This window comes from Echinococcus granulosus (assembly GCF_000524195.1).
Source record: "Echinococcus granulosus chromosome Unknown EG_S00002, whole genome shotgun sequence".
Taxonomy (NCBI): domain Eukaryota; kingdom Metazoa; phylum Platyhelminthes; class Cestoda; order Cyclophyllidea; family Taeniidae; genus Echinococcus; species Echinococcus granulosus.
Window position 1 is genome coordinate 2,393,311 of NW_020170382.1, and position 27,281 is coordinate 2,420,591.

The 27,281-nt window shown below is 42.6% G+C and overlaps 4 protein-coding genes across 4 annotated transcripts in view; 2 read left to right on the plus strand and 2 right to left on the minus strand. All coding sequences in view use genetic code 11, as the record gives it.

Annotated features, from left to right (window-relative positions):
* The window catches only part of EGR_00604 (putative asparaginyl-tRNA synthetase), a gene marked incomplete at both ends in the record, with an annotated part of 17,880 nt that extends 17,307 nt beyond the window's left edge, over positions 1–573 (minus strand). The window contains one exon of the mRNA XM_024489853.1: positions 20–573. Coding sequence (XP_024355850.1) covers positions 20–573 — 554 coding nt within the window. The remainder of the gene's footprint in view (positions 1–19) is intronic.
* Positions 574–9,247: 8,674 nt separating this feature from the next.
* EGR_00605 (NAD-dependent deacetylase sirtuin-5) lies at positions 9,248–13,275 on the plus strand (the record flags this gene model as incomplete). The annotated part of the gene is made up of 7 exons (XM_024489854.1): positions 9,248–9,301; positions 9,333–9,425; positions 9,468–9,693; positions 10,445–10,532; positions 12,332–12,619; positions 13,072–13,158; positions 13,194–13,275. The coding sequence occupies 7 exons, from the start codon at positions 9,248–9,250 to the stop codon at positions 13,273–13,275; spliced, it is 918 nt and encodes a 305-aa protein (XP_024355851.1).
* An 814-nt stretch (positions 13,276–14,089) lies between these two features.
* On the minus strand, positions 14,090–22,129 carry EGR_00606 (Exportin-T; the record flags this gene model as incomplete). Its single annotated transcript, XM_024489855.1, has 14 exons — positions 14,090–14,113; positions 14,205–14,333; positions 15,083–15,346; positions 16,014–16,220; positions 17,276–17,750; positions 18,156–18,411; positions 18,755–18,894; positions 19,826–19,920; positions 20,000–20,404; positions 20,477–20,822; positions 20,889–21,319; positions 21,382–21,593; positions 21,630–21,730; positions 21,885–22,129. 14 exons carry the CDS (start codon positions 22,127–22,129, stop codon positions 14,090–14,092), a joined length of 3,330 nt encoding a protein of 1,109 aa, XP_024355852.1.
* Positions 22,130–22,830: 701 nt separating this feature from the next.
* EGR_00607 (hypothetical protein) lies at positions 22,831–26,649 on the plus strand (the record flags this gene model as incomplete). The annotated part of the gene is made up of 3 exons (XM_024489856.1): positions 22,831–22,848; positions 24,962–26,466; positions 26,571–26,649. 3 exons carry the CDS (start codon positions 22,831–22,833, stop codon positions 26,647–26,649), a joined length of 1,602 nt encoding a protein of 533 aa, XP_024355853.1.
* Positions 26,650–27,281: the final 632 nt, after the last annotated feature.

The following is a 27,281-nucleotide window of genomic DNA, read 5'->3' on the forward strand; positions in this document are numbered from 1 at the left end:
CAAAAAGGAAAAAGTTGACACGCCGGGTATCGTGGACAACTCTATTGGAAATGAGAAGGCAACGTAGGCCGCACCAGAACCACAAGTGAAGATAGTAAGACCAATATAATCCACCGTGAAATAAGCATCACGAGAAAGTCTACTGTAGCAGCAAAATGTATGGGCGAAACTGCTTCCCAGGACAAAGCAAAGGCAGGAAAAGAGGTACAGATACATTAGAGGGCTTGACGAAGTAATGTACTCTTCAGCAAAGAAGGAAAGAACCATGGGGATTCCAAGGATGTGACTCCAGCAATTAAAAGACTCATTATGCAACCAAAATAGAGAATGAAGACTGCCCAGAAAATCGGTGCTACTTCTGTATCCCTTCAAAATGTATGGCTCTCTATATTCTGTAGGCAAATGATCCGCATTAATAGTTTTTCTGGAAGACTCAGGAATACAGGATTTAAGAGAATTGAAAGGAAGCTTATTAAAACTGAAGTCCAGAATGTAAGGCCGGGGAGAACGAAGTACGGTCCCCACTTTGTTTTGCAGAAACCGACATGTGGGAAAGTTCAACGCAGATCTCATTTGTGACGAGGGCAAAATTCAGATTAAGCAGATAACAGACCCCCATAAGATTTACATATAAACACCACACCTGCGGCATTTAAACAGGAACTTAAATCAGCGGTTAGTATAAACAACACCATTTACCTTGAAATTATGTTCTTGATGGTGAATGATTTTGACCAAGTAATGACTTTCCAGTTGATAGCCTTACTTTTGAGGCGCCAGCTTTCAATTATTTAAATCGTCTTAAGGGATATAAGCAAATTATTTCAGTGCACAATTTTAAATTTGGGCGTTTTGGTGCGGAGAGGGCAACTTTGAGTCAGGAATTCATGTGACCAACTCAGCCACTCTAATTCTGGTAGTGACTGCGGATAAAACTTCAGTGGCTGTTCCGGGGTTTCATCCTATGTGACATCCCGGTTTTTGGCGGGTTCCCACAAGAGACATTTTAGCACAAGGAAACATTCAAATCCGGACAAGTTGCCAACATCCCCACATCAATCGACCCTGTACGATTTCGCTTGCGAGTGCACATGAATAACTAGTTAATTAGCCTCTGTAATAGCACGAGATTTTAGCCAAGATTTCAAATTACACGCCAGAGGACATGACTGTACTAAACATTTTTAAAGCGGCTTTGGTTACATGCGTTAGAATTGTAATATTTCAATGAAACCTTAGATGCTTTTTAGATTTTGTCCTCTTTTTTTACTATTGCTTTAGAACTATTACACTTTGTCATTACCTCGTCATTTGTGCTACTTCATTGATATCAGTGTTCTATGGAACACCCAAGCAACTTACTACTTCTTTATCCAAAAATTTTTTGACCGAAGTTGACATAACTATATAAACTCACACACCGATATACTTTGCTAGTTTAGTTTACTAATCTTGGCCACAAAAGTGGCCCCGTCGCCTCTTTCCATCAGTATTCTGTTTCTTGCCGTACTATTAAGACTTATTGTGACTTCAAGAAAGACTCAAGGCGCTACTGCAGTACGTACTTGCTCTGAAATTGTGTTTATCAATCACTAGCATTACTGGTCTAATCACAACTTCCATATAATAATCCCAAAAACTCTTTTAGCCATGAAAATGCGCTCACTGTATAATAAAATAATCGTACAATGCACATAATGGACCTCAAACCTTGACACAAACTACGCACGTGGGTTTGACGCTTAATCTCGTTATTTTGCCTGTCTTCCCAGCTAACCAAAAATCAACGGCTAACCCTGTCGTCATGGTGTCCCTTCATTCTTTTCGACTGTATTGAGGGCGTAAAAATGGCGTCACAGAAGAAAACAGGATCGCTGTAGTAAGCCATTACCTAGTCATGCTTCCTTAGATGGTGGTGTGCATAAAACGTGGGTATGAAATCTTACTTTCAAGTGCATGAGAAATACTTTTCGAAGAATGTAGGAGTATACTGGCTGAAAGCGAAGAAGTAACGGTATGCCTTAAAATGCCCCCCGTAAATGTTGACGCGCCGGAAGACTGTAACTAAAATACTAAAGCTCACCAAGTCCAAGGAAACACGATAGCATTGTTTCCTACCTGATTGGTTTCACATTTTATCCACGAAATCGCAGTGTCATTACTCAGTAAAAAATAGGCAAATTTATGTAGTGAAATCATACTGTAACGGAACACCTTTAAGCTCTAAATAAGCTAACTTTTCGGTCGCTGCAAATTCAGTAATCGTTCTTTTGAACTGACATGCATTACTACGTTTGCAGATTAGACTTGGAGGGCCACACCAGTGGCGGCGGTAAGCAAGCCCGACCCGTTAGCTTGTTACCAAATCTAAACACAATAAAATAAAATTCAGCTATGGTTGTCTAAACTTATAAACGGGTTAACAAGAATGTCGGCTCTTGCCACCATCCCAATTCTAGGATCTGCTCAATGTTCAGTGATGGAACAAGGTGAGATTTCAGAGAGACGAAGTCGATCTCAAGGAGGTGCTTACTATAAACCCCCGAATATGAATATTTGCTTCTTTGTCAGCAAACAGGATATCTCCCTATGCCGCTCTTAGAGAAGTGCAACTACAATATTCAATTGGCGCATGGAGCACTGCCGCCACAGAGCATTGCCCTGTCCTTAAGACAATTGCTAAGTCAACACTTCCCCAAGGCACTAAGCCCCAGAGAGTACATAACACTTGTAATTCCCTGACAAAGCTGCAATATGTATTGCCAATATTGAAACAGGCAGGATTCTTGCTCTGCTGACAATACATCATTACCACCTTCGACACCGTCTCTTTGCTCATTGAAATTCACTAGAAGCTTCATTATGGTGAAAATGGAAGGATTGCCAGAGGAGCCCTCCCTTGGTCACTATTCCACGGTAGTCATCACCTTGTAAGAAAATGCATTAAAACTATCCACCAACTGGCAAAGCTAATAATTAAGACTCATCAGAAACGAAAAGACATTTGACTCGAACACCAATTCCATTGTATTCAGAGCTGTATTCTCTTCGCGAATTGCATTGAAGAGATTTAGTGGTCTGACGCCGCTGAAGACTAGAAGGAGCTCTACAGAGAGTAAGTTTCGCCCTTCAATCACTATTTGTAGTAATGATTGTCCAAAAGTAAAGCTCCTTGATAAAAACAATTTCAATCAGTTACACATAGCTAATATTCTGCAGCGTATCCCTCTACCCACTTCGTCCCTGTTTCAATGCTACCCAGTCGTCAATCTGGATCCCCTTCGGCCACTGGGGATGCGGAGAGGGGCATCCTTTACTCCCATAATAGAGGTACCTTTAACTAAATATTGCATGATTCCAAAGACTGACTTCCCCAATTACGTAATTTCGGCATCGCACGCTTGTCAATAGCCTCACTGAGGAACACTGGAAAGGGGACATCGATTCGATAGTCCTTCTGCTGCGAGTAGTCGCAGAGTTCTTCTTCGCTTACTACCGTCAGAAGCATAGCGGTCGAAGCATTCTCTCAAGCGGCAATAATCCACGTCGAAATGAAGGATTATAAGCGTACGAATGGGCTGGAGATATGCACACGACGCCAGGAATTCATGTCCCTAAGATGGAAATAAAACCTGCGGAGAGTGCAGAGCCCGCGGCACAGTACGCTTTGCAACGTAAACTCTTCAGTCTTTCCGTAGTTTTGGGTTCTCAGTTGGTGGTATGGTGTTTTGTCATGCTCAAAGCCCATCAGGGCTTGTATACGTAGGTGGCATTCTTTCATACTAACTTAGCTTACTGTCTTTAAGGATTACCCGAAGCTCTATAGTGTCATATTATTGATGTTCTTCAAGCTTTCCCTCGGAATGACGGGGAGAATGAAAAAACGAAAATAAATGATCGAGCATGCCCAACCACTATGAATACCTCCCCTCAACTATGTGGTTATCCCTTCACAGGAATGAGACCGTTATAAAGTTTACTACGCTGCACAATCCTAGTACAAACTAATCCGACTTTTTATCCCGGTTGCTCTACTTTGTCAAAAACTATTCCTATTTCATCAGTGTTCATTTCTGAAGCAATTGCGCCAAAGTAAAAGGAAATTTTAGCATCAAAACACACAAGGCCTAATTTAGACTCATTTAATAACTTAATTATGCATTTTCCGAATTCAGTTTATTATAAGGGGTAAGATAAAGCGAATAAGAAAGAAATCGGCCTTCAGCAAGCACTTCATTTGCGTCTCCTAGAATCCCCACTACGACGCCTTTGAGAGGCACTGAGGTGTTACCTGAAGTCGTCTAAAAAAGCGGTGGTAATACTGGCATCTGTTTCCAACGTAGCATAGTGCATCTGAAGACAAAAGGGAGTGAAGATAGAATGTTGTAAGATTTCGAGAGCAAATATGCATGAGTTTCTACTTAGTACGAAATAGCCAGGCATGTGTTGTAGTCAAGTAGCAATTAAAAAAGCAACAACTGTCTTTATTTTTGTGTAAACCGTAGCATCGCCCATCTCAAGATTTTTAAATTGCTGCTTGTAGAGCATGTTGTTCGCATGTGAGGCAATACAAAACAGTTTAAAAAGCACTTAAGAAACCAAGTATCTTCGAAGCAAGTGACAAGTGAACCGGATGAATGAGTGCATGTAAGGACAAAATGCTTTTAGTAAATAAAGTGAAATTCTTAAGCGGAACAAATTAAACATTAGAAAGGTCGATACCATTGCCATTCCAGGTTGAACAGCATCTGGGAATCGAGATGTGAATCCAAGAAAAGTAATTCAAACAGTAGCGTAGACCTTGCCGTCGACTCATAAACTGCTGCATTGGGGAACATAAGGATTGCTAATTTTGCAAACTAGGAACGAAAAACAACCATGTGATTATCTACTAACACGAGACAATCCACAAGTAATTATGGTCAACATAAGTTCTCCAAAACAAGTTTTTGGCAACATCTTGGAAGTATTTAACCACAGTCCATGCACTAGACTTTTACGAAAACAACAAGGAAAAAACCTGAGCTCAGAGTCAAGCGAATGCGCATCACGGCAACCAAAACGACCATTTTTTAATTCAACAGCTATCAGAAAGAGGCTCATGATAAAAATTAACCAGCTAACTCACCAGAAGTCGCATCTCAAAAAACAGGGTATCCAAGAGGAGCAATCGGACTCATATGTACCCAAAATGATGGCACAACAGCCACTGAGACAATTACTACAACAAGAATGGCTCAGATCCCTCTTTGACGTTGATCGCTTCCCAGTCATTTAGTGAAGGTGCAGATTCGAGTGATCGCATTCAAGAACAAGATTATTCGAAGAATAGACGCCCTTATGTGCAAAGTGTCTGCAAATGAATTGGAACCCGATTAATGGGTCTGCAAGAGATCGTGTGATTGATAGCATAAATTAAATGACATTTACTCTATACTTAGAAGCTCCGATGGCAAAGACGACAACTTCCTTTGTTGCAGCATTTTAGCGGTACGACGTAGTCATCTGCAGACGTTGAGCTTACAACTCTCCTGTAGTGGTTCAAAAGTGACTGCAACCTTGGGAACGAAGTATAGCGTCCTGAGACTACCTTAAGACGAAAGAAGACACAATACTCGGGCAGAATATATATATATTCAGCACGGAGAAGGTGTCTGGGCTATTGGCATGGCCCGAAAGGCCAGTCCACCTAGCGAGGTACAAGGGGGCTAATTCAAAGTACAAATTTGGCGCCTCATTAGAACCTAGGGATAAACCACTATCGACAACTCCGATAAAGTGAGGTTTGATAGAATATCCCCTCCCTTGGAAGCTCATCACATACGTGAATGGCTTAGACTTCGCCATACCAAAATGCAATAAAACTAATGGAGTTTGCGAAAAATTGGAATTATTGCATCAGGATCCGGATACTTCGCCCACTGATCCTCCCACCGTCTTGCAGCCGGCGCGACGATTATGTGTCCACTGGGAAAAGCCTTCACATCGATGTAGCAACCGCAGGAAATTCAAAAGAGCCTTCATTGTAAAAAAAGTACTGGTGAACTTTATTTAAAGTTAACCATGAACGTCCCTGAAAGGGGTTTGTAATGGTGAGTTCTCAATTAACGTACACGTGGATCAGTCAGATGGCCATGCCGGCTAACCTCAACTTCTTCCGATATCCCCCTCAGCTATAAAACAAAGATTCCTTGCCTTTCACTAAATGACAACATTAAAGCAGAACCATCGAGATGAAGGAAGTATACGGTAAATTAAGTTTATTCGTGCGGCTTAAGTTCGACTAATCCATCACTTCCAGGTCTTCAGAATGGACTCTTGAGCCAAACCCAAAACCATTCCTATGCACTCTGGGAACATTAAAATGAAGTTTCTGCGACTATTTTATCATTTTAAGCAAGCTATCAGGCAAATATCAGCTAAGATAGTTTGCCAAGAACTGATACTAATGCGCTACTTAGCGCATCTGTATGTTAAAAATGACCTAATGGACTATTCTGATAAGTAAAAAATAAGGTATTTAAAAAGTTGAAAACCATGTAGCTGACAAAGCACACTTTACCACAGAATAGTTTCAGCAGAAATATCAGTAATAGGGCTTGGAAATAAATGAAATGGGCAATCAAAGGCAATTCAACAAATGTCCGATGATTCACATGACTTTTGGCACCCTGTTCTGGAGTTTATGGGTATGTAGCCTGATTTCTAGATTCCTTTCAAAAACAATGATTTAATCCTCCCATCTGGCAAATCTACTGCCGCCACCAAGAAGGAAACATCACAAGAACCTTGCCTGATATTCCTACCGAAATGTTATTCCATTTGTTACCATCCCATGCCCCAATTAACACAACTTCAAGAATACCTCCCGTTTATTTTAAATGACTGCACCGACCGATTTGAACGACTTGACACGTCCTGCGATCTAGCACTTACCCTCCACTCCATCTATATCAACCATCACGTGGGCTTCAGGACACGGTGATGAGCATACCGGAAAGCCACCTCAGCGATAGCCCACCCCACCCCACCAGAAAACTTGATTTGGGAGGTCACACCAAGGAGCTCTTAAAGTGCTCCCAGATCCCATGGCACGCTTTGAGACGACGTTACAGCGACCTAACGCCCGCACCGTACCGCTGCCAAGGCAAATTGGAACCCTTCCCAATACGCTGTCAGGAGCTGCAAGCGATGCCAACTCTCAAAACGGCGGCGTGTGCACCGGCGCACTCGCCAACATGCGCGCCACCACAAGAATAACCGGGAACCACACCATCCAGGACTTCTTTTGCGCCCCAGGACTTGGAAAACATATCAGTGCCAAATCTCAACCATGGGGAATCAAACAATGGCCTGACTCCAAGATAGGCCCACAGACCTCGATTACCGAGGTAATCAATTACGGCGGCCGTGCCGAATTGTTTCAGTGAGGCCTCACAGTAGACGCGAATACGTGAAAACCTCCCAATATCAGATCGTTTGGATTATTGCATCGCCTAGTGCACACCCGACTAGGTGTGCAAACTAGCCAGCATATGGGGTACTACTCACAAGGTTCCTTACCATCTACTGCTGCATAGAATTCGGAAAACACATTAATATGGACCCTCTAGACCTAGTTTCTTCCCACACCATGACAAACCACTTCGTGAATTAAAGTGAATTATGTGCACGTGTATAATTTATGAGCACGGCATAAATGGCACGGCAAACTCACAAATACACCGCGACCACAATAAAGAAGCACAAAAATGTGGTTCTTTAACTTCGCATAAGGCAAAAAGACAAAAACTCGACCCAGATTACTCATTCGATTACAGGAAGGTAGGGGAAAGAGGATCAATCTATACACAAAACCAGCTATACACAAATAGACATTATTCAATGTGAAAAATAAAGATAAAAAATAACGAGAAAACGCGAGACCTATTCTGTCGTAGCTGAAGCCGCCGGAGCTTTGCACAACAGGTACACAACGACAACGAGAAGGAGAGTGAGGACCCCAACCGTGGGTAGAACCAACTTGTAAACCTTTTCGTTAATGGTTTCCTTGTCCTTTCTCTTCTCTAACTTATCCTTTCTGGTCTCCTTGGTTGTACCGCCTCTCAGCTTCCGCATGGCTGCAGCCACGTCAAGAGCGAAATGCGTGGTCGCAATGCAATAGCATCCGGCTAACCAATGATATTAAGGAGCTCTGACTATGCATGTTAGGCTGTAACATTTCGTGAATAAAATTCATGAATGGCCTAGAAACATCATAAATTGAGTACAATTTTATGTCAGCAAGCAAAATATTCATTTAATGGTGGCACTAAAGCATCGTTTGTTTTGTAGCAGTAAAGCGCTTCTAAACATGGGTTCAAATTTAACATTTTTTGCCATCGGTAGTAGAATATTCTGTCTAGAGACTACATACATTGTGTGAGCTAAGCAGAATTCATCTAGATGTCAACCCAAAATTTACGCGGGCCTAACAGAGCATTCCTAACACTCAATGTATCAAAATAGCTTAACGCAATCAAGTGGCAACTTTTGGACAGATTTTTTAACTTGGTTGACAGATACGACAGAAGGTTCCCATCATCTTGTGGCAAATAGGGTAAAACTGGATCAAGTAACAAGTGCGGCTTTAGAATTACCCTACGCTGCTATCACCCTTCGCCTGCGAAACTTTTTTTTCAGTCTAAAAATTACTTTGACGGACAAAAGATAGCAACTACACAAATTAACTTTAACCGCTATGTAATACGACGGCTGTTTGTCCTCCGGTATTGGCGTGGAGCCGACTTTCAAAGTGGCCTTTTTTTATCCCGCCGGGAGGGCTGACCTTCGGGCCATGCCAGTAGCTTAAATACCCTCTTTGTGCTGAATACATATGCACTGCCCGAGCGTTGTGTTTTCTTTCGTCTTTAGGGAAGTCTCGAGACGCTACAGTTAAGGCAATTGTGGTCGCACTTCTCAAAATATGCTCATCGTCAATAGCACACCTATTTTTGTGCAGCATTCTAATAAAATACAAGAATTATTGGCCATCATTTCATGTATCATGTGTCCTGTTTTTGGCGTTCGTTTAAACAAAGTTGGGGTACGACGTGCCTTTTGTGTAACTTCGGATGTCTAAATGACAAACGCCATCGAATAAACTCAAAGCTCTTACTGTGCACTTTTTTAATTTCCCGCTATCACCTCGCTCCCCGTAAGTTTCATTCACATACCCTTTGAATGAATAGTTGGTTTTGGCGCCCCAATGCCTTCGGGCGATCTTGTGGAGTTCGGGAAGTTAGTTTCAAAAGCGAAGAACGTAGGTGTTGTAAAATTACAAATCTCTTAAGCTGTTTGTAATAACCGGTGCTGGTATTAGTGCCGAGAGTGGGATTCCGACATTTCGTGGCGCGGATGGATTCTGGCGGAAATACTCAGTCACCGTAATTTCCCCTATTTGCGTCTAATCGCGGTTGTTCTTGAAGAATTTGGCCACACGCGAAGCATTTCATTATAATCCGAGCTTAGTTTGGGAGTTTTATCACTATCGTCGAGAGTTGGTTTCCAAAAAATCACCCAATGCAGGTCACTATGCTATCAGGGATCTGGAGAAGTTGTTTACTACTACTGGTCGGTCATTCACCCTGGCGACGCAAAATGTTGACGGTTTTCATTTCTTAGCCGGAAATAAAAACGTAATTGAACTTCATGGTATGCGTTGATGCATTGGTCTTCGTTTTTGTTACATCCCTATTCGGAAACATACATTGGTTTTCGTGCAAATTGTTTGTCAGCTTAAATTGATTCTTTGAACTTATGTGACACCTGATGTTGGCACGATTTCTCGAGGTTTAAAAAGAATATTGAATCTATATATTGCTATTTTTTGACGATCCCCTGTAGACTGGTACTTTGAGTGAGGTTCCACTGCGTGTATTCCATTATTACTTACATGCAATCCTTTGAACAATTTTGTCAAAAACTAACCCTTCATCAATAGCTGGGTTGATGTGCCCGTCGGTGAAAGCAACTTGGGGTTTCATCCTAGGTCCATAAGGGTTTCTTTAACAATTTTTTCGCTATTCAACCTGATTTATCATTTCACCGTTGAGTGCAGTAGAACGATCGACCTTAGGTGTGTAGAAGCTTGAATTTATAACTTAATAATTTGCCTTTAGCTGGTAAGATACATTCTGATATAACGTAAGAATTTCCAACTAATCAAGAGATTTTCACTCCCTCACTGTTCGACGTTTACTTAATCCGAGTTCATAAGCCTCAATCACGTTCTAGGTGTATGCATCATTTCGTTTTTAGCGGAGTGTCACGACCAGTGACCTCACTTTCCGCATATTTTTTGTCTTGCTTTTTTTCATGGCGCTAAAATAGGACTAACTGATCCAAAATTAGGTCCTTTTGGTTGAATTCGAACTGCTTAATCTTAGTCCTTTCGCTACTTCAGGTAGTCTCTTCAAGGTCCGCTGTTTAGAGTGCGGAATTGTTGTGGAAAATCGGGTTAATCCCATCTGTCCGGCTTTGGCAGGTCGAGGGTAAGTTGCCATTGAAATATATTTGCGGCACTTCCACGGTGAAATTAAGCAATATTTGCATGTGTAAGCACTTGCTATTAGACTCTTGTTTTCGCCACTGGAAACCAAGAAAGTCTATTCACATTATGCTTTCAAAGTAATCTAAGGCAGGCCAAAGTAACCCGAACCTTTCATTTTTCCTTCGTATTATATGCATATTAAACCTGCGTATATCGGACCAACTGTTTCCATCTTCACTGTGTACAGATTTACATTCCACTACCAGTATTCATTCCATGGCCAACCGTCAGCCGTTCCCTAGTGTCATGGATTGGGGAAGGGCTTGGATTTTACTCGCACTTTTCAATATAGGTTTACTTAACCAAAATATGTCCCCTTGTTCGCAGTTATGATGTTTAAATAAGTTCACACTGTTGTTGTGAAGGCTTGGGTGTAAATATTGTTAGCTGAATGTCGATGGCTTCCAAATCAAACCCACAGCTTGCTCTGTTTATAAGGAGGGAACAGGTACTGTCCAGATGAATAGGCGGGAACAGACAGCCATGCCAACGAGCTGGTGATAAAACCTGTGGACGGAAGGGTTGTGGAATAATGCGTTAACATTTACTCATTTTTGTCTATTTTTCTGTTGGGTCATCCCCCATTCGTTTGCATACGCGATAGTCTTCTTTTAATTCCTTAATACTTCTAAACCTAGTTGGTTGTTTTCGTCTCAGTATCCAGCAAGATTTTGCACTTGTATTAGCAAAACTGTATTTCTTCATCAAGGGGATTTTATTAGCTAATAACTATATTTCGTTCACTTCATCTACCATACTTTCTCATTTTCTTTTCAAAATTCTTTCTACCCGGTGAAGTAAACGTTATGCTCTTGAAGTCAAAATATCATTTCTCGCCTAATCAAAACGCACTTCATCTTAGATAGCTTCCTTTCGTCAAGTGCCATTTTGATGGGCCATTTAAGGTTGTGATTTGGTCGATTTCTCCGTCCCGGTTAAAAAGAGGTTATTTTAAAGCCATCCTTCAAGGCTTTTTTAGTTAGTTTACATACGAGCAGAACAAGAACCTGATAGCACATCTGAAGGCTGCTTTAATTTTTAGGAATTTGTTTTCTTGCTTTTTTTCGCGAGGCTTTATATAACTACTTGTGTTGGCCGAGAAAAGTTGTACTTATTCCGCATCTGAAACATGCATTAACGCGAATTTTTGTCCCATCAGTATCTACTTTTGATTAATAAACAGCCCTTTTTGTCCCGAACTTGAAATATGTTTGTGAACTACTCCGGTCTTATTATCACCGGGCATACCGATCTCTCGGCCCTATAGTATTCAATACGTGCTTTTTGTGCCAAATGCCAATTTTGTGCAGGTTTTTATGTACTTGAAATGTCTATATTTCGTTTTTCACGAAACCGGTTACTAGACCTGATTTAATTGCACGAGTTGCCCTTTCCATTAACTAGGATATTTTCTCCAAGTGGATGAGTGGGCTTAATTTTGATCCTTCCATGATGTCATGAAATGCAGGAATTTTCCGCGACAAATCCTTGGCAAACGGTAGTACTTTTGTATCGGCGGTTTTTTTAGAGAGATGCATCCGCCTTTCCATTCCTTTTTAACAAGGCACTTACTATAACTTAACACGAATCACTACTCGACTAGAGGCTGTCCGAGGCGGTTCTCTGCTAGATATAGTCATCCTGCCTCTTCAAACTGGCAGCGTTCCACTAACCTCTATCATTTACCTGCCTAAGTGCCTTTTGAAAAGATATCCGACATCAAATTTATTCCTATTTAAGGGCTTCAGATGTCTCAGCTAATTCGGGAGCTATCGCCGTAAAAGATCTGCCACACTGCGGAGAGTGTGGGGGTCTCTTGCGTCCGCATGTGGTGTGGTTCAACGAACACCTCCTTCCAGACGATTTGAGGGCAGCACAAGCCGCAGCGGCTGCAGCCGACGTTTGTCTGGTAGTAGGCACCAGTTCGGTTGTCTACCCCGCCGCGGGACTGCCTATCTCTATCGCCGCTCGTGGTACTCCTGTGGCCGAGGTCAATGTGGAGCCCACGCCGATCACTCCCAGCGTTGCGTAAGTGATCAATAATCATTGAAACCATCAGTTTGTCAGCATAGTCACTTTTTAGGTTGTGAAATTATGCTTTGCTACTGAAATGAGTCGACTAGGCTCCCAAAACTCGTTTAACGAGTTTTTTGCTGCAAAATGCGAATATTTGGATTCCACTTACTTGATTCCAATACAGATTATGTGTTGTCAATGTGATTAAATTGCTTCATTGGATGTACTACTAGGATCTATCATTTGTGTCTCCAGTCTCTAAGGTGATGCAGCTTGATCGAGTTCGAACCCTTTGTGTGGGTGATGGCCAGTTTTAGAACAGTTATTTCGCGAATTAAGCGACCATTTTTGACGGCGGTAGCGTCTGTAATGAGTGCTTTTTAATTTTGGATGGATCTGAAAATGATGGCAAAACGAATGTCTTAAATACTGCTTAAGGGGTTTTGCGGGATGCTGGTGCTCAGTTTGAACAATAAAAACATCCCACCGACTCAAGGTTTCCTGACCGCCTCTGCCTGTTGTCGAGATACTTTTGCGGTAGAATATAGACGGTAAGTTTTAAAGTATCACTCTCCTTATAGTTTAGCAATGCCGTGTGGGTTCTGAACTTTTTTGCTGAGACACAGGGGGCTTTACAGCGAAGCAGTTTTGTTCCGCTACTGGTATAGATTGAACCGTTGAGCGATTTTTTTGGGATCCAAGTACCCAGTTTCATCATACCATCCACTCCGTAGAATCGATCGTCCAAGGTCCAAAAGTGGATATGATCAAGCATTTGACTGATGAAATTATCTGTGTAATTATCTTTTCGGGAGTTTTAAGTCAACTGATGCACTTCACATATCTCTGCTGCGCGTACCAATTCGGGGCTTGGGATCTCACGCTGAATTTGCACGTTCTTCATAAAACAGCGTTCTGTGAAAGATGATCACCAAAGGTTTCAGCAAAACTACCATTAATCACCAACAGCTTAACTAGCCCTATTTCATCATTTTCTAGTTTCTACTTTGAGGGGAAGGCCGGCACTGTGCTACCCCAACTGCTTGCAAACCTCACCTTGAGTTGAAACGTCATATCCCACCATCCCCATCGTTTCAATCACAATGATCACTGTCACCCCTCAAAAAGAATGTATTCAAAGAGCGAAAATGCAAATATTTACGCCTTTTAATTACAAATGGGAGGTCTTCCCTATTTCCAGAATGGGTACCACAATAATAAGTTCTGATGTCCGATGGCCTACAGAGCAGGAGGGAGGCACTGAGGTGCCCAGAGACAGAGACCGGTAGGTTGGTTAGAATCATAATGGCAAACAAAATCCAGATAATCGGCGGTTCCTCTTCATCTTTTTCCCCTACACAAAACCCCGAGAGAGGGTTGGCAATGCCAGATAGCAGAGCGGGTGGGGTGGGAGTAAACTCGAAAACATAGACGAGAATGAGGAAGGATAAAAAAACTAACTTTGATCCACGCGTGGGATGATCATCGGAATGAAGAATAAAAGTTCTGTAAGGGGAGAGGAGGAGACAAGCGGTTGAGTTCGCGAATAAATTGAGAAATAAGAAGAGGATGAAGGAGGAGAGGAGGGGTAGCTCACCTTGGCAAATATCTGAAAGCCTGAAAGGGTCTGCGTGCAAAGATTGGTTATGTACGGCTCAATATAGTTCTGGGAGAGGTTTTGCCGTGGAAGGAAGGTCTGCAGTAGGAATTTTTGAAAGACGTCGCCCTATAGTAAAGCTTAGCACATTAGAATTAAATGGGAGAACCGCGCAATTTCGCCTAAAGTGCAGAAACAGCGCAAAAGAGAGGTGTTCTCAATTATTCCGAAACGAGGCGGCAGAGGAGTGAGTCCATACCGTTCAGCATAAGATTCGTAAAAGCGCGTCAAATGTTACCAGTTATAGGATTACTGCAACCAGGTTTGTGCAATACACATATTTCCACATTTCCCGAGAGATCTCAAGAACCGCAAACCTTAAAGGAAAGCCTTTGGGGCACGTGATTACATTGAGCTTTCCAAATAGGAGTCACAAATGGCTTACAACCACCACAATCTATTGAGGGTGAGACTATGATCTCCAGAACTAAGGTCTAACAGATTTCCAAATCGATGCGACTTAGGCATGATCCAAACCTAGTAAAATGAAACAATTTGCGTTCAAAAGTGACTTCGAGAAGTTTAGAGGCTTTACAGACATTCAAAGAGAGGCAACGATCGTAAACTCTTCGGATCCGAAGCTGCTGCGCTTAGCCAAATAAATCACTCTCGCAGAATGTCCAATCAAATTCCCAAATCTACAAACTCTGGTACAAAACAAACCACAGGCTTACTTCAAGACTTCTGCATATCTAAGAGGTCAAATTGATTTGTAGATAGATAAGATGTAGGCAAGACGCCAATATCAGAATTGCCAAATAATAAAAAGGAAAGTCGGTCTCGTGTCACCATAATGCCCTCGCAGAGAACTAGCTTACCCTGGCAGAATTGAGGGCATAGATGCAGCTGGCTGCCTCGTTGAGTGTCAGCGCGAATTGAGCGTCGTTGAGGCGGAAGTTGGAGCGGGCAGGTGACAGGAAGGCGAGGGGCAGGAGGTGAGGAAGGAGAAAATTTTCATAGAAGGTGTCGTCACTAGCAAAGTGGGTGATGCAACCGAGGAAGAAGGTCAAACCATAGCGCATGCCCACGGCGTCCTCCGCCTCCAAACAGGCCTCTGTCAGACTCACCAGCGACACTAAGACCTGTGTACATCAGAGAGATGGCAAGATTGATCTCACTAAATCTCCTACATTCCTGTAATCAAGCAAAAGCCCTGATTTTGGTGGCATCTTCAGCAAGATGATTAGCAGTTTCGGTATCAAGCAACTAACTCGTGAACATGAAAGGCGTTGAAAAAATCGCAATTTACTTTAATTATACGAATGCCGTATACATCGCGGAAGATAAGAAAACACAATTTAAGTACTTGAAATGTAGTATAGAGATCACGTAGAAGTACAATCCATATTTCCTCCCTAACTACGGGCCACAACTGAGACCGATCATGAAGTTGAAATACAAATGTACCACCTCACTAAATTAACTCCGATATCTCCTACAGATTCGCAACCTGAAACAAAACTGTAGAGAGGATTGCCTAAGCGATCCAAGAAGTCTCAGGGACAGGTTTAACGAAGTCGAGCAATCTTCGTGTAAACAAGTGAACGCGTCCATGAAGTCTGGTAATCCTATTTGTAACAGTTCAAATAGTATTACAACCACCTTTAAATAGTTCACTATGGAGTTAAATGTCATCAAGCACTAATACCAGCCAAATATAAACAAGGCATAGTAGTTCGTTTGTAAGATAATAGCCCAAAAAAGTCAAAAAGAATCCACAGTACAAAATTGAAGAGAGCAAGAACTTACGTTGGCAGCATTTGAACCCAGGGCAATGAAGATACCCTGAGGCAAGACCTGGCCGATGGATTGGAGAGCTTGGAGGAGAGCGCGTCGCAAGGCACAGCGCTCTGTCATTGCCACCATCTGCGCCGCCTCTAGTGGCTCGGTCAACGCACCCATCGTCGAAGCAATCAGTGGTGGCAGACACTCCGACAGGACGGGCAGGCAGCGATCCTGCAGACGAAAAAATATGCCATCAGCACCAAAGCCTTCCCGCTGTTAATTTATCAACTCTGAGTTGCTAAGACAAGAGGTTTTCGCAATCATTCAAGTTTGTTGCCCTGCAGATTTTTGATAATATTAAAACTCGAGTTGTGCGCTAATCTATCGACTGTTTTACTGGCGGTTATGTGGGTTGCAGTAAACTTGTGAGACGCGTTTTCAAGAATTGTGGACTTCACACTACAACTATCTGCAACGAAAGCAGCTATCGGCAGAACTAGATTTTCCACACCGGTCAATTGATAATTCTACACAAACAGCGGTTAGGTTTGTCGGCAGTTCTTGTTATCCTAATCCTTTTAGAAGAAATCTATTGGTACTGAAAACATCAATAAAGGAGGCAACTGCAACCGGCACACGCCTTCAACAAGTCAGTTTTCAGTTATCTATTTGACTTTAGATAACGTGATCACTGGGTCGTGTACACGAAGGCTCAAAAACAATGAATTCAGATAAATTCAGTACTTTTATAAAGCAGAGTATAATAGCACGTTGAACTAAGGTGCCTATATTGAAATCCCGTCAGGAGCACAGTGCAAGCATTGACACCTTTCTTCAATAGAGCGTTCTCAATTAGCCCTTACGGCAGTTTAGAGCCTACAGCCCCTACGGGGTGAATTGAAAAGCGTCTAAATATGGAAAATAAACAATAAAAACGTAATTCCTAAGAGGCTTGGATAGACAAAAATACCGCGATACAAAATGCTACACAGAGCAAGGGCTGGAACATAAGGAATCGACTGTCGCGCCTGAAAGTTTTTACTGAACACGTTCCGATGGATTACAGCAACTGTGTAAACTACAAACAGCTAGACTATTGAACTATCAAGACACCCTGTATTAGCAGCTAAGCGATGAACGATAAGATAGACTAAAAAATGGATATCTAACCCCCAAAAGCCAATGGGTACGAAAAACCGAAATATCCAATTGTTATATGATCAACAGTTCGCGGCAGTAAGCAATAGTTTAGAATTCATAAGAAATACATTTACTATTCAGTGTACCTTGTACCGAAGGGCCAATTGACTGAAAAGAGGTATATGTTCCCTTAACTCTCTCCACCGGATATCTGGATCTTGCAAAGGCAACCCCGGATCGTTAGAGTGCTGCACGGTCAAGAAGTGAGGATTTGCCGTGGAGATAGCAAGGAGAAGGAGATCGGAGGCAGTACGACCAATACCGTCTCCGTCGTCACCGCTGCTCCCTTCTCCACCTCCACCGTCGGATACAGAGGAGGCAGGCGCAGCATCTGCGGAGGTATCAGCAGACTTGACTACAACATTGCACTCCGGTCCGATGGAGCCAATGAGGCGATGGATGAAAGCGCGGACGCCGGCGCAGGCCGCTCCCCGACCAGGCGCTCCCGCCACCGGCGGCAGCAGCGCCAGACTTCCCACCAGCACATCGAGAATCTTCATCAGAATGTGCACGTACTCTGGCTCTGGTGGTGTCTGTAGCGACATAACGCGTGTCGTTCGACTAAGTGGGGCGAAAAGCGTACACATGAGTCAGTATTGGAGCAGCAGTATTACGCAGACACGACAGTTTGTCTTAAACAGAACAGATTGTTGTACATATTTTATATTCTGCCCGCTACTTAACTGATTTGTTAGTAAATAGCTTTAAGCTGCATGAAAATACCGAATGATGGAAATAATGTGGCTTTGTTTGCTAGTATCTAGCACTGGAAAGATTCCGGTCCGTAAATTGAGTAGATTAAATGGAAACAGATCTTCAGAACACATCTACTTTCTACCCGATTCGTGAAGCCAACTTTATTCATAAGAGGTCCTAGCGCACTGAGAAAGACGCGCTCTCTTCTAAAATGCAGTATTTGTTCACTTTACAGCAAAAAGTCAAGGTAAATTAGCAGATGTGGCTTACGTGATAAGATCAGCCGTCTGCTTGATAACGGTGCCACGAGCTTCAGCCACATCGGGATCCTTCTCCTGAGCCAAAAGGCGCATCATTTGAGGAAACTGAAGGAGGGTGGGCTGCAGAAGCATTGCAAAGAGACTCGCCGCCTCCCGGACGCCCCCACCCTCACTGTTGGACGAACGTGAGGAGATGAGGTGAGCGCAGGACTCATAGAGAAAACTCTGCTCCACTATAGAGAAAAGCCTTGGACTCGCTGCACCGGCTACGTGGAAAGCAACAAAATCAAAAGCCCTAGGCGATGGAGAACAACTAGCTCCTGTGTATTTTTGTGACCGTAAAGTACCGATAATAGTTCAAAATTGCAGAAAATTCAGCTCAACTTAGCAGAAAATGATGCTTTTGCCCTTGTTTGCATAATTCAAGTGAAGTTATCACAAATTCTGGGCTTGAAACGCAATTTTAAGGCACCAACCACTAGAAAGCAACAATACCAGTTACACTTTTACTAAGAGCAGTACTTTCTAAGATCATTTCTTTCCCAAACGGCAAACTCTTCACAGCATACTCAGAGAGGATATGCTAAAAGCACACGGGGAAAAACGTACCTCCGTTGAGAAGAGGCATCGAGGGCGGTTTGGGAAAGCCGTTGATGTTTTTTAAACCAGGCAATTCAGGCGTAGGGTCAAGAGGGAGAAGGCTTTCCAGTTGTTGTAGGATCTGCTCAGTATGTAACGCGAATATAGACCTTAAATGTGGGACAGATAAAGTGCAAATCAAGCTCTGGCTTCCAACAACCAGTATCGTGGTTGTGATGTGACATTTTAAACTGAAAATCTGTGTGCGGCTGCACAGAGGACATAAAACCGAACATTTGCTTTCAAAACCGCACAATCAAGCTAAAGGAATCCGAAAAATTCACTTGTGGATTCTTAAAACTAAAATATCGATTATTCTTGATTAAATATGAAGTAATACCCCTCTCCAAGCTCAAAGGCCATCCATGTTTACGCAAGAAATCCGAGGTAATGTAACACTGTGACAAACAATTAGTGATAAGAAATGATGTGGAGATGGTCGCAGAAACGACCTGGCTCAATACGAGAGCTGTAACGGAGGAGACATGGATATCTAGACAAGAACGAGCATACAAGTCATAGCTAATGAATTGACATGTTTGGGGTAGCTCTATAAACTAATGATCCTTTAGTTGCGAAAATTTACATAAAAAGATTAACGAACCGGACTAGTAGTTTTTAAGCACGAAACGTATCCAACAGCGTTAATTCCAGGTGTGATAAAGCACTTTATGGATAATGCAGGCTAAGGTGTTTAGGGTCGCATTGAGCTCGAACTGCCAGCATAAAAGTCCGGCCTCATTTAAAAGCATGCTGGTATGTGTGCAACGGCGCTTGCACAAGCATACACATACACACGTGAGCTCACACTTACGACCAGCCTATACGTGTGGCACAGGCGCTGCCCTACCAAAGCTGCCAGATTATGGAAAGTGAATTGATCGCGCAGCTATTTACATAATTTAAATCCAGGCACTTACTATTATCACCCTCATCACTAAAAGTCGATATTTTGCTATCGCAAACCGCAAGCGGAGTAATAACAGAAGTAGTAACGAATATCATGGCAATACAAAAAAGTTAACATCCAAATAGACGCACTTGTGAGATTTGATAAGGCGACTGAAAAGATAAGCACATCGACATCGAACTTTGACGTTCGAATTCCGAAGACCTCGCTCGTCCAAGAACGCAGCCTGCAATGAGAAAAAAAGTGGATTAAGAATTGCGTGTGAACACAGTACATACAGTACAAAGCAATAACTACAGAATTACCAGAACGTCGAAGAGGAGCTTGGGTGATGAGTTGAAAAACTTGTCATAGCGGCCGATTAATTCAAAGAAATCCAATTGTATAGGGTAATAAGCAATGGCGGAGATATTGCTGCAACAAATTGTGGTCATTAATTCACCCATTTTGGCATTATACAAGTAGCCTTCGGCGAAATGGTCGTTTCTTGGGGCCTTGTAGAATTCACCGGCGGCGAAAAAGAGATAGAGACACGACTCCAATCGACCGAGAACCATTTCCTCAATCTCCTCCACTCGCATGCTAGGAGGAAGTTGAAGAAGAGTATGCTGAAGGAGAGACTGGATGCCTTCCAGCACCAGGCCGCCATCAACACGAGCGATACCACGAACGAGTGAAAGATACTCCTGACGATCGCTCTCGAAATCATCCTACAATGCGGTACCAGCAGCAGTGATAATCTGAATACTAGGCGGATCAACAAAAAGCTAATCTCAACCCACAATCTCCTCAGATGTTCTTTCCGTAGGGTACTCTATCTTTTCCATAAGAACGCTGAGAAGCTGTCGAAGTTTGAAGAGGCGGTCCGCCGTTAACTCGAGAAACATTTTGGGTTTTGCAGAGCCATTGGAAAGACTTGGTTTCCCATGTGTCTTCTCCTTTAGCAGCTCCAGGTAGTCCTGGACGAACATCACAACGGCCAAACCTACGTCGTTGTCTTCATAAGCGAGTAAATTTATAGCAATATTCAGAGTCAATTCAAGTTTTTCCACACACTCCTCGTAAGCAGCTTGCCAAGTTGAGGAGTCATGGCTGGAGTTGGCTGAGGGGTTGGATGCCATCAGTTCTCTGAAAACGAGATTGATGGGACGGTTAGTGGAATAAAGTGACAGATTATGATAGAATACTACGCACTTGAACGAGACAGTGAGATTATAGCCTATGCTCCCCATGCAGTTGGAGAATTCTTGAAGGAAGTTTACAAATTCCTCCGAATCGTTGTCGTCGCGGTTAATGTCCAGGTTTGGATTCGATGAAGTACGTCTAAGGAGTTTGCCAGTGCTCGGAGCATTGATCAAAGGTTGCAGCAACTGCGGCCATAGACCGAGAATAAGGGACAATTTCTCGGGAAATGCGGGCATTCCCTTGGTGACAAGTCCTTTTAGTAGGAAGCATATACTTTGGTGAACTGCTGGTTCGGTAAATTGAACAAGTGAATGGAGGATGCCAATAAATTGCGCATTAGCTACCAATTTTATGTCAATCCACAAGACATACAATCCAACAACTTTCAAGCAAAGGGAAATGAGCTTCAGTTCTCGGGCATTGCCGACTTGCAAGTTTTTCTAGAAACAAAAGAAACAATAAACAAAAGAAGATGAACTAAATGAACTGCAAAAAAACGTACCAAGATCATAGCGAGCAATTCAACAATTGGAGGCAAGCAAGTAATTCGCATTGAATCCTTAATCTCGGACGTTCGGAGAAATTGCTCATTAGTAAGATTAAGACTTCGATTAAACACCATCGAATCCAGCTCCTGCAAAACCTCCAAGAAAACGTCCAAAAGATTCAGAAGTACGGGATTAGATTTCGATAGTGGGGGGCACATTTGCTGCGCTAATAAAGAATAAGACCTTTTTAAGGCTGACTCACCGCTAACTTCTGAGAAGAGGCTCAGGAATTCATCAAAGAGGGTTGGCCAGTTCTTTGGATAGTACCGCATAATGGACAGGCACACCGACTGTGCTATTTTTCTTTTTAATATAACGGATTGGATTTGGCCATCAAGGCAATTGGCATAGAGTTTGACCCAATTCCTCAGAAAATCCGACATTTTTTGAACTTCAGTAGCCGAAACCGGGTAAGAAGATATTCTATAACGTGATACTGACATTAATTTGTACTCACGGATGCTTAAGGAGGTTTTCAATGCAGCGGCAACACGCAAACAGAGCAGCTGAATTCTGCAAGTTTACGATTTGTTGTGGAGAAGAGCAGTTCTCAAGTTCAGATAGAACGAAATTGGCACAGATCTCCCAATTGCCATTCGAACTCAGCTGATCAATCATACTAATTAATTTTTCATGCTGTTCCTTAGACGCACCCCCGGTGGATATATCAACAGTACGCAGACTTTCAAGGAAATCACTCATCCTGCTCGCTTGACCTAATGTACCTTACAAGTGAGCACGCACGCAACCCATACGCAACTAGGCAATTTCAATGCATCAGCTTTACACGGACTTATTTAAACAAAACATTGTTAGCCTTAGAGCTAAGTATTCTCTCAAGTAATTGCCTACGGCAGAATTGTTTTTTAGAGATTTTCGTGTCCTAAAAATTCAGGTCTTGTTATGCAGCTTCCTATTTTAAGGTGGTTATTTTGCCTTTATGACCACAAGTGCACACCGCAAGACTGTGTGTTCAAGCGAGTGTTTAAATTTAGTTTTAAGATTGCGAAAATTCTTTTTTTGCTAGAACTTTATTTTAATATTCCTAGTAATGCATTATGTAGGCCAAAATAAATAAAAGTCCTTTAGCGATTGCCTTTCTAGGGTTCCGTGGTTCCAAAACCTAGGTGCTTTGATCTTTGTCCATCGAAATTCTTGGACTAAGAGGCACTGTAGAACAAGGAAGAATGTCCTAATTTACACACTGCAACACCTTTTTAACAAAATTTGTTTGCGATGAAATTGTGCGTCATGTTTTCACTAACCTCTCCTTTAATCTGCTTACATTACTGAATTTACATCAGCTCTCTTTTATTGGTCCTTACAAGTTTGCTGTGCGCTGACATCATCCCGGGAATCGATGGGCCTATAGTGCGCCTGGCCCATGCGGTCATCTTGAGGGGATGACAAGCTTGGAGCAGGTGAGTCTATTAAACTCCTCTAATTGGATGGCTGGTTTATATCCTTTCGTCCTTTCTACTTTCATTTGTTAGCTTTCGAAAATCTTGGTTCGGTTATCACGAATCCTGCATATAGTGAACAATGAAGTGCAATCTGTTTTTTATTTGCTACCTTGGCATTCAACCGTAATGTATTTCTTTTCTATGGCTCCACTCGCGGAGTTTTCAGGGCCATTTGATAGAATTGATGTGAAATGCATTTGGTAGAATGTACATTTACTACCAGTAAATAGTGGTACATAGGTTTTGGTGCACGTCTCCCTCAGAAATGGTAGTTTACTTAATGATTCGGTTGTTCTGAAGAGGTTTAAGCTTATGTCGCCAAAGACATTGGATGCTCTGACGTGACTGTCCTCTTCATCGTGCTTTTAAGTATTAGGAATTAATTGAATGAACAAATTTTGTTCACATATTTTTTTACGGGGAGTTGGCATTCAATGGTGCAAGAACTTAGTGCGTTAGGGTCAAAAGCGTCAATTGTGACCGGAGTGGACTTTATTTTATTACACCATCTTCTCTTTGGTTCGTATAACGTGTTTGTCCAGCATTACTTCCCAACAAGGCGAAAATTGTCTATTTTGCATTACTCAGGTCCTACGTTCATTTAGACCAAATTAAAATAGATTTGTCTCTGGATAGTTAAGAGGATTCAACCTCGCCGTCTAAATGATATAATGTGACACCTAGAAAATCCTTAAATCACTTATCGTGGGTTGATTTATTATTGGTCGTTTAGGTGTTGTTTTCAAGCATTATTGAAACGACCGACTTTTAACACTGTTTACACTGGTAAGTTGTTTAGTTAACTCATACGTTTGGCTTCAATGCATTTTGCTTTGCATTCACTGGTTAGTTTCAGTCCACGGTTTTGCTCAAACGTGGTAAAAACTGTGTAAAATTTGATTTATTATGCCATCTCCGGATAAGATAAATTACGTCAATACTTTAAACCTTCGTCGGCACAAATATCTCCATTGCTCTTTATACCGTATTTGCCATTTGTGTGGTTTCTGTCTATTTCTCCCTTTTTTTCTCATATGCTACATTGATAGCTTTTATCGCAGTTCCCTTTCTTCCCACGGGAAACTATTTTCTAGCATTAAATTGGTACTTAACTGGCTATATCAATTAGCTTCCACGCTTTCTACCGCTTCAGTTTTGAGACTAGCTCAAGAAGAAAGGTGTAGTTAAAAGACTCGCCATGGTAAGAGTCATAGGTTCGCCTTGTCATTTGCGCTTGCGCATTCGATTTTTAGATTCTTATTATTCCTTCCCACCTTCTTATTACTCTTCTGAAGGGATGCACCTGCCCGTTTGTTTAGGCGGGTGGAGGTCATTCCTTTACTCTCTCCTTACAGTGATATAACGACCCTTACCTCTGTGGATTGTGAATCCCCAATTTTAGCTGTTTTTCATTTGCAAATGTGCGATGATAAAAGGTAATGCTGGAGTCTGATTTGCAGTCTCATTGCTACACATTATTAGCTCTTGTGTGCTCCTACATCTGAAACCGTTATTTATAAACCACCTCAGTTGCTTCTGTAGTGCTCACTTTTTAAGGTCCTGAAAACCCAGCTCATATTCCTCCCTATTGTGGATATTTAATTTTATTGGTAGGAAAATTTAGTATTTTTTGGGACCTCATGCCTTGCTTGTCGAGAAACTGAGGGGGATTCTTTTTATCGTTTACACAATTTTGAATTGTATGTCTGGTTGTTTAAATGGCCCTATATTCAGCATTGAAATTTTTGTCCCCAGAGGAGTTTACTGAACCAAATGTTGAGTGTTCGATGTTACATGGACGGGCAAATAGGACGTGAAGATTAGTCTGATTAGTTAGTCTGATTAGTCTGAGGTTAACGTTCTCAGGCGGCAAAATCACCCCTTTTCGAGCACTGCTACTAGTGTTCCTGATTTTTAAAGGTCTTTTCCGTTCCCAGTTATTCACAATATTGCATGCTTATCAAAGCGACTGTTTGTCCCCGTAGATGAAATGATCATTTTGAGTGACAGGACTGATTCGTGATATTTTGTGGTTACCCAATCTTGCTAGCTTTGTTTCGTTTTTATTCAGAACGTTCAATCGAAAATCCAGTATCTATTCCAATGGCTCAAGAACCCCTTCCAGCCAAGACAAGAGATACGCGAGGGCTCAAAACTCATGTACGACGTGCAGGTGGTAGAGGGCATCGTAAAGATCTTCAAAGACCTTGCATCTCCCGAAGAGATTCACATCATATGCCACACCTTATACGACGCCTACCTCTCGGGAGACAAGAAATCCAGGCTCTTCGTCACCCTCCTTCTTCCCACCATGCTTCTTACCTATCTCGTCCACCTCCACACTGATGCGGGGACAGCATCGGCAGGGTCGACGGGTGTCAAACCGTCGTCTCCTACCCAGTCCCACCGTAACTCCCAGGCAACCTTCAGCCTCGATGATATGTCCGTCCCCACTGGGCCATTGGAATCACTCGCCTTCCTCCTCTCCGAATTTTGTCAACTCGCTCCCGCCTTCATTCGATGTCCTGAATACTGCGGCAGTGGCGTTGCAAATTTGCCCGACTATGGAGTCGCCTCCGTCTATCATTCACCTCCCTTCAGTATTGCCACAAAGTCCCAGACACCCAAAACCATCACCACAAGCAGTAGTGTTGCTACTTTGAGGTTCAATTACGCTACAAGCACTGGCACTCTACCCCCTCCGACTTTCCCTAACCCTGATCCTGCTTGCATAGTCCGCATCTATGCAGACATTCTAACGCGTCAGTTTGTAGAGGGTACAGATCAACAACAGGGTATCGTAATCTTTTCCATCCGTACTTTCTGCGACCTCGTGGAGCGTCTCACTGCCTTGAACACGCATCGCATTCTATCCTGCAGTCAACACCATCACTCCGTTCTCCTCATTGACCTCAGCATTGCCATTGATAAGCTCCTCTTCATGCTCTCCTTCGAGCTTTCCCAACCCGCAGACCCGAATGCTGGTTCTGCATCCCCTTCTGATGATATGGAGGCGCTGCGAGATCGGCTGTTTGAGGAACTTCTCCCAAGGCTGGAGCGTTACGCTAGCTACCACTGCTTTGCTTCAGTCTTGTTGGTGGTGGGTGCTATTCGAAATGCCTGGCTCCTACGCCTCCATCCCTCCACCACTGTTAGTCTCGCCGCGATGGCTCCCCTCTATCGCAGGATTCGCCTCACTTCAGACGAAACGGTGGATCTCTCAGATGCTCTTTCGGACGAAGCGATGAATGGCGTGCTCTCTCCTACGTCCGTTTCCACCCACCGGCCCTCTGTCTTTACCAACGCTAACTTCCGAGCAGAGCCAGTTGCGGAGGACATTCCTATCAGTGGTGAGCAGGAGGCAGCGACGACGGCAACGGATCGATGGAGGAAGCTGTATCAGAACCACAACCTCACTCTTGGCAGTCATAATCACGTCCGTCATCACCACCACTATCAGCAACTACGGCAACAGCAGTACTTTGAAGAAGGACTGACTAGGAGTTCGGAAAACCTCCACTTCACGTTGTCGTCATCTTCATTAAGTTTGGACAAAGATGGGCAGAACCATAGGCGGTTTTGGAGTAAGCGAAGGCAAGAGAAGAGTTGAGAAATGCTTCTCCGTTGTCTTTATTTCTTTTTACTTCGACTCTTTCCTTGATCATGTCTTTCAGCAGCAGGGATTTTGACGTCGTTGTTGACTTGGCTATTGTTATCATCGTGATCCTCGATGATTACTCGGCTTCTGTAACTGATTGAGAGTATTTTGTAAAATAAAGCAAATTAGATTATTCTTCGAAGCTCATAGGTTTTTGCCATTTTCGATGGAAGGGAAAATTCAGCATTCGTAATAGTTGGCTTCATAGATTTATAGGATTTTTGCAATCAGGATAAATTTACCTAGCTCACAGAGGAAGTAAGTTTTGATATCCTAAAATGATCGTCCAAAGTTGTGTATGTCAGTTCTGAGCTTGGTTGGTGTTCAAAAAAAAGGCTTTCTCGTCGTTTTCAATGACTTTTCGCACAAGAACTTGTTGCAGAGGGTCGGAGGTCACCTGATTTCCACTTCGAAGTGAAGACAACTAACTTCAGTGGCGATAGTTATTTTCTCGAATGTACGATCACGTGTGTTCGTAAGAATTTCACCTATTGATTTGTCGGCAATGTAAGGACTTCAACCCCCAGTTTTCGGTTTAAAATTAAGTTTATTTGCGTTATTCTCCACTGGAAGGGTTAGTTATTTGGGAATGCGTTCTGCTAAAATAAAGAAGACGTGGTAAAAGCGCTATTAAAAAATATCACACTAACGGTATTTCAACCGTAAATGGCCAAACTTAAGATCACTGAATTCCCATTGGCCTACAAACGACGGAACAGAGTCGCAGGAGGTT